The 12,763-nt window shown below is 35.7% G+C and overlaps 1 protein-coding gene across 1 annotated transcript in view; it reads left to right on the forward strand.

Moving 5' to 3' along the window:
- Positions 1-12,763, forward strand: part of Ush2a (usherin) — a 759,580-nt gene that overhangs the window by 410,018 nt on the left and 336,799 nt on the right. Inside the window, exons 32-33 of the mRNA XM_074048325.1 lie at positions 10,088-10,247; positions 11,262-11,433. Of these exons, the coding sequence (XP_073904426.1) occupies positions 10,088-10,247; positions 11,262-11,433 (332 nt within the window). The remainder of the gene's footprint in view (positions 1-10,087; positions 10,248-11,261; positions 11,434-12,763) is intronic.

The raw sequence follows: 12,763 nt of genomic DNA on the forward strand, positions 1-12,763 counted from the left end.
GAAATAATGAAGACTGTACCTATTAATATAGTAAATCTATATGTGTCATAATAGGAGTGAAAGATGATACTATTAAAGAGTAATTAATTCAAACTGGAAGAATTTGAAAAGGCTTACTATAGGAGGTGGCATTTGATTTGCATCTTAAGGCTGGCATGAGAGTTTGCCAAAAAACAAATAGATATGTCTTGCCACCAAAAATGATATCATGGCTCCTGGGGGTTGAGACTCATTACTTTCTCCTGCCATATACTGCCAAGTACAAAACTAGGTTGGAATAAGTATTTAATTAAAATTTAAGGGTTGATATGGGTCTTCATTGAAAACCATTCTCAGGTGATACTTCACAATGCCAGCAGATACTCAACAGTACCTGGCAAATAGTAAGTGGGATGATGACTAGCCATCATCATTACTGAATTCACACCATCCTGTCTTCATAGTCGGGTTAGGAACACTAACCACAGTTTGCTCTTTTCCCCTCATAGGTAGCCAGGCTTTCTAGTTTTCTTATATCTCATTATTAAATTCTTTTGCTTAACAATATGTCACAAGACATATTGAGTATGATCTTGGAAAATATTAACTGACTTCTAAGTTTATTAAAGAGTGTAATTAGTAGCAAACTCCATCTAAATGTGAGAGAAAACCCTTCAGTGTTGCAAAAAAAGTTTAGACAAGTTATACAACCAAGTTTGTTATCTCAATTTTCTCCTCTTTGGTTTGTGAGTTAACAGCATTGATGCAAATCGAAAGCCAGCTCTTACTCCATAATTCTCTATATCTCCTTGTTCATAGGCAAAGTAGTGAAGTGGATACTGAGGAGACTCAAGGGGTGGTGAATGCTCTAGGTTTACGTTAGAAAGTAAGCAAGGAAACAACCTTGGGTTCAATATACTATAATTTATTACAAAGAAAACATAGAGATGTTCAAGATAGATGGCTGAGAATGCTGTCAGCCTATGGAGTTTTTACAGTAGGCTTTTTTTTTTAAAAATCAGCCAAAGAAGAAAACAGGGAAATAAGGAATCATCATCCTTTATGATCACAACTGACAGTAAGTAACAGGTGGGATTTTTTATCTCCTCCCCAAACTACTGACTAACAATGCCTCGTTGTTGGGGCTTCCTTTCCACCAACACATGCCACCTGCTGCAATCATGATGGAGGGACAAGAACCTCCTCCTTTTTTTATGTCCAGTTTTCTTAGTGCAATAAAGGTTTTACTGTCTAACCACCAGGAGTGTCCAAAGTATTATGAGTCATAGAGTATGCTTATAAGAAGAGACATGCTTGTTCTCAAATGGTTTATAATACCATGAATAATTCTAACTGGTATAAGGATGCTTACAAGGGAGATTTATGAAAAGGACAGTTCAGTAGAGTGCAAACTGTGTACATGTTGAGAACAATCAGGAGATAAACCATGAATATGAATGTTGAACAGGTCATTGATAAAAGAGAGGGATGCAGATTTCTCTGATGAGACAGAAAACATAAACATATAGGAGAATTTAAGTTTAGTAATATAACTTTGATACAATTTTATGTAAGAATTCCTATCAGGATAAAGTGATTCCAGCTCTCCAATCTTGTTTAAACCCGCAGGACTGAATCTTGGTGATGGTTAGTTAATTGCTCACTTGGCTGAATAAAGGTTGTAACTAGTTAAGACTTCAATGAGGAGCAAAAAAAGCAGGGATGTTCTGGCTAAATAAAGCTTCTGTTTTTATGAATTGTAAGGTCAGAATCTTATTTTTCTGAATCAAAAATGCTGATTAAGCAATTGAAGCACAAGGGCTAACTACACGATGGCAGAGATGAATGCAATCTGACATTCTGCATACACTCTGGTGTAACTCACTGCTTTCTAGGCATCTATGGAAAATGCAACCTCTTATGTCTGTGCCAAGGAATCACTCCCATTGAACTGTCACCTGTGAGTGGTTATCAACTTAGAATATGAAATGACAGAAGATGTGGTCAGTTACTGCCTAGTGTGTTCCCAAGTTTTAAACATCCAAGGGATTATTCATGGGAAGGATACACAGAGAACAGAAAAGAAAGGTAGGGCTTGTTTACTTATGAAAAGTAAGAAAGAGACCAGATAACATGTATCCCATCATAAAGAAGTAAGAACTGATTTTTAATGTTCTAATGGGACAAATAAAGAACATATGCATTCCTCAGTTTACACCAGGGGTTAAAAGAACATCATTACCTGTTATTGGTTCATTTTGTAAATTGAGATCAATGAAATTCTGTGAACAATAGCATGAAATCAATCGTAAAACAGCATATAATTAATGGTCAGTATTGTAGATTATAGTTTGCTTGGCAGTAATCGGTGAGGTTTCCATGCACTGGGGTGCATTTCCTTGTAACACAGCTGAGGATAATGCCTGTGGATCCATGTCTAACACATATTAGAGTGATCTGTTTTTCCTTGTCCACAACTCCCTGTGTTGGATCTCATGCAAATGATGTAATCAAGCAAATGGAAAACAAGGTGTTGTTGCTGAGGGGCTCTGACAAACAGTGGCCTCATTTTTTCAGGGTTCCCACATCCTCCACTTACTTGACTCAGATTTGTGTACCTACCTACAATTGTTTAACTCCATTGATCCATTACACTGCCCTTGAAGGGCCTAATCCCATCTGTAGAGGCGGATTACCAGATCAGTTGCAGTGAAACCAGGAGGAAAGAGTTGTCATTACACTCTCCTTTGCTTTCAATTTTAAATTGGTGGCTTCACAATTAAAGAATACCTTAGCCCCACTTTCCTAAAACCTTCTTTTTCACTTCTTTTTAATAATGCTTCTTTAAAACACAAAGCGAAAAACCCCTTTCATTCCATTTGTTTCTTTCACACAACTACTCCCCCTACCTGCAATGCCTCCTCCTCTTTTCCAATTTTTTTTTTTTTCGCTTTCCTTCACCATCTCTTCCCATGTCACCAAGGATTTCTCAATCAGGCCACCTGTGCAACTTCCTCTACCGTGAATCCAATCAGATTCCATTCCCTTCTTTTTTCATGCCTCATTATTCAAAGAACACTAGGGGTGTTCTCCCTGCTTCATCTTCTTAAGGAAATACACTTCCAAGTATACAGTACAAGCACAAAAATGACTCAAAAGCCAAAAAGAACTACTTAATCAGATGGGCTTTCTTTGCACTATTGAGGTTGTGATTTTGAAATTTTTGGAATCAAAGAAAATCCACAATTTCTATCCTGACAGCTATGCTGTCAGGTTTCCCAAACCAGAAATGTGGCCTAACAATATAGTTTCTTTGGTGAATTAACTTACTGAGAAAAAAAATTGGAAAAAAATTTAATTCTGCACAGGTCCTAAAAGTCTTGGCTGTGCGATCATACATGATGAAGTGCTATTTGAGCATGTAGTCCATAAATCTCAGTTTTTAAGTTATATTCATGTCTCCTTCTCTGTGTACCTTATGTCCTTATTGTTATAACACAGCTTAATATCTGACTTCATTTCCATGCTACTTAGTAGTAAATGAGTCACAGTCACTTTGGAACTTTCTTTCCTTCTCTGATGGTGTGAAAGCATCCAGGTTCTTACAAAGGTCCTCAGCACTTAGAGCTTGGCTATCCATGTCACCTTTCTTCTCCATGCAAAGATGGGACTCTAGAGACAACCCTTGGAATCAGTCTAGATGTCTGTCCATCTTCATAGTTTCTCTTTTGAACTTGGGAAACTGATATGTTTGCAGGGTTTTCTGTGTCCTTGCCTGCCTGTAGACACCATGGTCTTTTCTTTTACTGGGCTGTTACGTGGGATACTACCACTAAATTTGAGGTGGAAAATGGAAGAGTACACATTTCTTGTTACTCCCAACATTATATCTGACTCTGAGTCCTTTCTCTGTTCCTTTAGTGACTGTTTGGAAGTTTTCTCTTGTTCTTTCTTCTTCCTTACCAGTCGCATTCTACTGTGTAAAAATAACTATTTTATAAAATTAATTATAAATTCTGAATTTATAATTTAAGTGAGGGAAATTTAGAAATGAGTAAGAAATATGGGATTAGAGGAAAGAAAGAATTGGAAAAATAAGTTAATATGATGACCATATTGAGTTCAGATCCCATGGTACAGATTGTAAAAGCATTGTAAGAGGTCAGAGAAGGGAGCCGTAGCTGCAATTTTAGACCCACTATGTACCTCAAGATAATTGGTTAAACCATAAATTGAGAGAAAAAAATGACCAATACTATAGAGATAAAGAAAAGAACAAGACAGTTATTGCTGAGTAGTCCTCCCAAGAGCTATTTTAAATAGGAAAACCTAAATCTAAAGTAGACTCTTTTTAATGTGTGTTCACTTGCAGACAGTTTAGTGGTATGTGAAGTATTATATAAGATGAGGAGATTTACTCAAAGCTGAGAATCAGGACAGTAGACATAGTAAATGACTGGGGAGGTGAAGAATTCTGGGGATCTGGAGAGTATAGTTTTATAATGCGTGATGAAAGGTCACCTGAGAAAAATGCAACTGTGGCAAATATTCTGAAAATAAGAAGGTACCAAGCAACTGGACATTGCATGGTGGTGAATGAGTGATTGTGTCTATGCAATTAGTGAAAGAGACAGGAAGTAACTGGCTTGTGGCTGCGGAGGGTAGATTTTACACTTAGAATATTAGAAATAGTTTCAAAGATGATCAAATAATGGGTGTCACTATGCTGAATGGTGAATAAATGAAGTAGAGGTGAAGGGCATTGCATTTGAGGAAGTTAAAGTGAAGCCAGATTGGGAGATGAGTCATTATTGAGGATGTTGGAGCTGCCAAAAAGGGAATTATGATTGAAAAGAAAACTGAGCCAATGCTGAAGTCATTGAGGAAAAGATAAGTGTGACATTGGAGGTATAATAGAGCAGTGTTAACTAGGTTTTAGGAAAATGTTCTAAATAATGAATTGGTATTGATAAATTTTAACTATTTTCTGCACCTATGTTATACATGAATGTTCATGTGTAAAATCTTAGAAAATTTGAAAAATATATATGGCCACACCCTCACTTGAAAAACTGTTAACATTGTGGCCTTCCTCTGTATCATGGGTTTTTGTTTGTTTGAATGAAACATTAATACTTAAAAGTTATGTTGTAGTGTTCAGACAGGTACATATTTACCTTCTAATTCTTAATGGTGACTATCCTTTATCTTATAATTAAAGCCCCCTCCATTAGTCAGACAATTATATTCATTAGATTTTTGGAGACTTTTAGACATCCTTAGACATTACTATGTTTCTGAGGTGAAAAATGGTAATTTTAGTAAGGGGCATGAAAGTCTCCCTCTGGTCTTGTCTATGCATTATTTGACAAATATTGCCCATTCCATTGGTGTAATTAGTCATCACAACCAGTCCCGGAGGTATCAGGATGAACATGATAGAAAATATCTTTTTATACTCAAAAAGTTTCCATTCTCCTCAAAAGGCTATAAAGTAAAGAAATAAACAGCAAGGACATTTCTGACTTATTTTGGTAACTGTAATACAGAAAGAAACAAGATGATATGATGGAGAAAACTTGGGGATGATGGTAAACATGTTGTTTGACTATCAAGGAAGACCAGTCAGAGGAAAGTCAGCTTGATGAGAAAAAAGTTAGCCAAAATCAAAAGAGAAAGTAGATTCAGATAGAAGGAATAATACCTTCAAGGGACTGGAAATGTGAGCCTGTGATGTTAGAGACAGCAATGAGTCTAGTGTTTGGACGTAATGAAGAGAAGTAGGTGCTAAATCAAGTAGTAACTCGTTGGCCATTGTTAAGTTTCATTTTAAGAGCAAGAAGAAGCACTGCAAGGTGTTACTCCAGAAATCAGAAGATCATGCTAGGTTGAAGCTCTTGCTTCCTTCTTCACTGAAGGCAAAATAACTCCTATAGATTCCTCCTACTATCTATCCATCTATTAGCAGTGCACCCACATAGGCTGTGCCCCCTTCTGTTGCTATAGATTATAAATCTCAATTCCTTCTATGTGCAGTTCTTCCATTTTTGTGCTAGATTAATTCTTTCACATAAATCTCTGGAAAGCTGCAGAAATTCTTTCTTTCATCCATTACCATTTTTTCCCTTTCTTTTGGACCATTTCCCTCACCATACAACAAGCTGTTTCTTTAATTAAAATTATATTTTTAAATCTTAACTCTATGTACACTCTATCTATTGCTTCATTACTCTGCTTTCCCCTATAACAAAACTCCTTGAAAACATTTATATTCATTGTCTTTAATTTCTCTTCTCCCATCCTCTTATAAACACATTAAATCCAGGCTTTGATGCCCACAAGTTTACTGAAACTTTAGTTGCACAATCACCAATGAATACAATATTGCTAAACCCAGTGGTCAAATGTTAATCCTCATCTTCCTTGACCTATAATCCTTGAAAATTTCTTTCATTTGACTTTCAGTAAGCTATAATCTCATTGCTTTTCTCATACCTTACCAGTCACTCTTTATCTCCCTGGTTGATTTTTGCTTTTATCAATGGCATCCTCATGATGGTCTCATAGGGGTTTTGCTCTTCTACCTCTTCTCTTTTCTAATTACATTTATCCCCCCTTGTGTTCTCAGACTTTAAATACCATCTATAGAATGATGACTTCCCAAATAAATAACAAAGTCCAAGGCTGCTTCTTGTAGTTCTAAACTTATATTTAGATTGCTTAATTAACAATCTTTGCTTGGTTGTCTAACTAACATCTCAATCTTTCAATGTCTAAAATTTGAATTCTTTATCTTCCCTTCCATGTTCTTCCCAAAACACGTTAATAGGTATTTCATTCTTCTCTTTGCTGGGCCCCAAAATCTTGACGTCCACTTTGGCTCCTCTCTCCTTACCTACAAAGCACTAGGAAATCCTTTTAGTTTTGTCTTTGAAACATAGCCAGAATCCAGTTAAGTTTTACTTGATTATTACATCCTCCACTTGATAATATTATAATAATCTCTTTAGCGGGATAAGTTTTTATGCTTTTACTCACTAAGGTCTATATTCCACCAAGCAGCCAGGGTGATGATACTCATGAAGTCTATGTCTGATTGTATAACAGCTTTTTTTAAAATCCTTAAGTGGCTTCTTAAGTAGGATCTCTCACATTAAATCCCCAAATTCTTCCAAGGACCTTTAAGGTCCATGTGTTGCTTCATTAGCTCTCTTACTTCTTTCTGCCTCATTTGCCCTGCTTCAGGTACATTGGCCTGTGTTATTCCTCAAGCACTCTAGGCATGGTTCTCCCTCCAAACCTTGGCTATTCCTGTTTCCTCTTCTGGAATGTTCCTCCTCTAGAATTCCCACAGCTTCCCACTCACCCCTTTCAGGTCTTTGCTCAAAATGTCATCTTCTGGATGAGGCTTTCATCAGCTCCTATTGAAAACCACCCCAATGCTCCTGATTCTTCTTACTCTCTTCCAAGTTTTCTGCAGCACTTTTCATATTTTATAGCACCAACATTCTTTTAAATCCTCTTATACATTCATTTTAAAGCCATGGTATCTCCTGAAAAAGGCAAAGTCATTCTTATCCAAAAACTATGCAATACTCTAAATAATCTAGAGAGAAGCCCCAATTATGAATGGAGGTTGTGTCAAGATTTGGTATTTTCTGTTTCAATCCTGGCTTGCCAGTAATTCCAACCCTCTTAGCCTAACATGATACTTAAAATTATACTCATTTGCTCATGCTACTTTTATCCAGTCTAAACTATCATACACATGGGTTCTTCACTTTCCATGAAGAAGATAGCTTGTGACTAATTATGTCAGGAAAATACACCAATCTGTGGCAGATACCTTGTGTGATTTTAGAAGGTAGGCAATCAAAGTCATCTTCAAAACATGGAGTTAATAGTGTAAAAGGGAGCAGAGCAGTCTGTGATAAAGCAACACTGATGTGATACTATGATGATGTATTTTTGACCACCAGCTTGACATAACTAAATGGCAGATGATCGTGGTCACATCTACAAGCAAATATCAGCCCTTTGAATAGGGTGACTTCTTTACCAGGACAAGATGCCTAACCCCAAAGGGTTCACTGGTCAACATACTTGTAGTATTCTGTGACAGTTGCAGCTGAGCAAGGCACTCTGATATGGCTAAGAGATATTCCAGAGTCACTCAGAATTGGCCACAAGGAATACAATTTCTGGATACTATAGAATTCTTCAGGCTCTATGCCCTGCTTGGATTTGCTCCTGAAATGACTTAGTGAAATCCCAGGGAATACAGGGAATTCAGGCATGTGGAAGAGATGAGAGGGAGAATAACCACCAAGCTCCTGCACATTGGTGGGAGAAGAAGGGGACAGGGGAATGTGAACATACTGTGGAACATCATAGCAGCATTTTATAATTATAGCCGAGATTGGCTCTGCTAGTAAGACTTGTTCTTGCATGAAGTTTTCGTGTAGTAAATAATAGTTTTCTCTCATGGTTTCATCAGAGTTCATTGCTCATGTTTTTTAACTCTGTAATTTTCATTGAATGTTGATGTAAGTGAAGGCAGCAGTTCTGGCTCATTCATGTACACAGGGTGCAGTTATTACTGTCATCTCTCAGCAGTCCTGGCAATGCCACACTACTTTACCATCAATTTCAAAGTGTCTTTGCAATGTATCTTCTGATCACTCTGGTTGGACAACATTGGACACCTCTAGGGTAGAAGTTGGAAAGAAAGCAAGATATAATCAAAAGCACCAGAAATCTCTCCTTAGTGAACAATGCTTGTTCTAGGGTAGCTTTCGTACTGTAAAATTATTATTTCATCTTTCTTTTGGTAATCTACATGTTTAACCAATTGATTGTCCTTTGCATGAAAATCAAAGTATTCTTTTTCTAGTTAACTTTTGCTATCAAAATCTATTTGCCTGAATTAGGTTGCATTTCATTAATCTTTTAAACATGAAATTGTAATGGTTCAAGGTTAATGAGATTTAAGAATATGTATTACTTAAGTTGTGACTTATTTCAAAGATGTTCAAGAAAATAAAGATTATTTTTGTCATGGGAAAGTCTGTATGATGTTCAAAGCTCGATTAACCTCACTGAGCTTTGGTTAGCTTACTGAATGCCCTCATGAGTGAAGGGTATTCTAGAATTGAATTAAGAAATTACTGATCAGTGTATTCTAATGCAAAAGATATGGTATCCAACAGAAAGGTAAACAGGTATAATGTACCTGGGGAAACAAGAGATTATTTCTATCTAGGGTACTATTCTACCTTTTTATGGTCATATTTCATACCTAGCTCAATTTTATTTAGATCATCTCATTCATTAATTTTTTTATCCATTGATTCAAATATATATAATCAAAATTTAACAGTATACCAGGCATTGTATTAGCCATGGAGGATGCAAAATGAGTAGTGTACCAATCCTTCTCTGAAGAGGTTCAGTACATTGGATCAGCTACCCATGTAAACAAGTAATGATGGCACAATGGTATGTCACACAAAGTACTGTGGGAGACAGAGGAGAGGATGGTAGCTCCACCTTGTTCCAGGGTGACAGCAGGGAGTATTAGGGACAGGTCTAAGAAAGAAGCAGGCATTTTTACTGAACCTGTACAATTTGAAGGTCAAATAATACTTGGTCAGGTACACAGGAGAAGAAAGAAATCTGGTAAAGGAATTGCAAACTCAAAGTCATTGTTAGAGGCTATATATTTGCATTTCAAAAGCAACTCTTGTTGTCTTCAAATATGCTTTAAAATAATTTAAATATCTCATTTATTTTTAACAGAGTCTTTGAACTAAGACTAAACCCAGAAAATGATTTTCTTGATCATAGGTATTCAAGAAAAAAAACAGTCAAATTGTTAAAATGTGAAAGTCAAACCAAGAGTTTGACTGACACATGTCTATTTAAATATAAGCACAGTATATATAAAGAATAAAACACCTTCAATTTTGTTGCTGTTGATTTTTATGGCTATTGATTCTCATGTTAAGCTTATTTTAACAGTTCTCAGAGGTAGGAATGTATAGGAGGAATGAGATCCTGAGTAAAAAGTATGATGCTAAATAAATTCTTCTTTCTTCTTTTCCCCTAGGTTTAGGGGTATTTACACCCCACCAGTTTATACTCGGTGTGTGCACAAATGTGGGATGTACAAACAGCTCCCAGTCTACACTGTATACAGCACAGCAACTACCAGAACAAGTGGATTCCCCAATTTTGACTGTCCTGGATTCCAGAACTATATATGTACAGTAAGTAGAAATGTCTCTGTCAAAAGCTGGTTCACTCAAGAATCCCAGTGAGTTCAATCAAGGGAAGGACTTGTGACATAAAATTAATTTTATTGTGATTAAATGCATAGAAATGATTAGATCAGTGGTTCTGGGAACCTTTGATTATCACTTGCCAACTTAATTTCCATTTTGTCTTTATGCAATCAGGCTGAGCTACATAGGTACACAGATTTCTGCACACACTTCACAGAAAAACTGACCACTTACAGGTCTACCTTCAGTTTTTTATACATGGAGCATTTTTTCTGATGATTTGACATTGGAAATATATAATTTTTTTAGTGTAAAACAGGACCTTCTTATTTCCACATTCCCATATAGTTAAAGTAAGGAAACTGACATATGAGCATGTCCAGATGGTTTCATATTAGTGATTCTTGTCCATTTCCTAATATATATAAGGGATGTCATAGTACTGCACTAAAATCCTAAAGTCCTTGCTTACCACCAATTAATGTGTATTCACATGTACATCTCTTGATTCAAGCTTTCTTGTTTGTAAAATAAAACTTGTCTCTGAATAAATTATGACATTCATTCAAGCTGAAAATTGTGACTCATACCCCATCATTCCATGTCGAAACTTTTACTGGCTTTCAGTCGCCCTTAAGCCCAAAAGATCTCCCACTCTGAGTATTTCTCACTTGACCTATTTCCTGTCTATCTTGTGATTTCCCTTCTCATTCTCCCTGATACACAGTAGCCGTCATCTGGAATACTGTTTACTCCTCTTTCAACCTATCCAAATTTGATAATTTGTCCTGAAAATTTCAGCAATTTGACATAGAGTTGATGTGTAACTACATTGTATTGTGTGTTTTTAGAAATTAATCTGTTCTGAGCATTTTGCGTGTGTGTGTGTGTGTGTGTCTACAGTGGCACAAATCCAAGTTCATATGTCTTTTGAAAATTCTGTGTATTTCAATTTTGACCTGAATGAATGATAAAAATGCTATATTTTTCCATTTGTAGATGGAAACAACCAAAAAAATCAAATGGAATTCTGGAATGCTATGTATTATATATTTTGAATCATACTCATGATTTTGTAATTTGGAATGTTATCCATAACAGTACCGAACCCTTCCGGGATCACACACTACCATACTTGTTCCCGGGTAATAAATATCTCATCAAGCTGGGAGTAAGTTCATCTTCTTTCTGTTACTTTCTCTGTCCCCATTCTTTCCCTTCCTTTGGTCCATCCAAAACTCTCATGTATTGATATTTTTACTGAAAATTGGCTTCAAATTTTAAATGTGAAGTCTGCCTATCCAATACCTGCATATTTATTTTATATTATACAAAATGATAAGTAATCATTTGAATCACTAGATTTTCCCAAGTCTAACTTGAGATTATCAGAAATTATTTTTAATTATTTGTAGAACATCATAATTGTTGACAGTTTTTTCTAAAATGCTTAGATTAGCAAGGTTCTTGACCTGGGGAGCTTGTATTCACTGAAAACAATGCACAGTAGGAAGATTTAGGTCTTGTATTTTTAAATGAAGGTTCAAATGACCCCCAAATATTCTTGATTGTTATTATACTGTGGTTTATATTGCACTCTTATCTTAGAAGAGCAGTCACTTAATAAAATCCCAGAATCAACATGGTTTAGAGGTTTCTTTAAGTAGACAATAGCATTTTTAATGCAAAATAGCACTTTTTAAACAAAGGTCTTTTGAAAGACCTTGATATTACAGTGGAATTTATACTCAGTGGTTCTTGTTGTTTTTTTGATGAAATATAATCTTTTTTAAGTTTAATAGCACATCTGAAAATAACTGAATATAAACATGAGATTGTCCCTATTTGTTTTAAACACACTCTTCATTTTATAGCAATACCTATATAAGGATATTTGCTTTGATAAATGCCATAGAAAATATTCTGCTCTTGATTATGAATAAATTTACATTTATGTAGACACTGTGTATGCATTCATTTTACTTAACATGCTCTTGAATGCTCTAAATATTATACCACGAGAAAATAAACTACATTCAACTATTGCTGTGCGACTTGACACAAAAACAAGGGCAATCAGACAATGTTAAAATCCTGTTTGAAATGACTACATGTGCCTAGGTGCTCAGCACAACAGATAGATTTATGAAACAATAGTTTTGGTTACTTACAGTTGTATTACTGAAGAAACAAGAAGTACTAACTTGATTTTCTAAAGCTCATACACAACTCCAGGCTTATTTTCAAAGTAAGGATAATAGCAAAATCAAGAGAGGTATCGATCAGTTGGAAGCAACCAAATTAAACAGAAATTGGGATTTTCATGATTTTTATCAGAAGGAGGCAAATAGCATGAAAAATTTTACTCTCGAGGCAATTTTTAGGATATGCCATGCAGTTAATTAACTCTATTTCAATATTCTATAGTTTATAATGTGGTAATACCTTGAAAAATAAGTACCACCAACCTCCTAGTCTGCTTTCTGAGTTTTAATTCAGAT

Source organism: Castor canadensis, chromosome 11 (assembly GCF_047511655.1).
Source record: "Castor canadensis chromosome 11, mCasCan1.hap1v2, whole genome shotgun sequence".
In the NCBI taxonomy this organism is placed as follows: domain Eukaryota; kingdom Metazoa; phylum Chordata; class Mammalia; order Rodentia; family Castoridae; genus Castor; species Castor canadensis.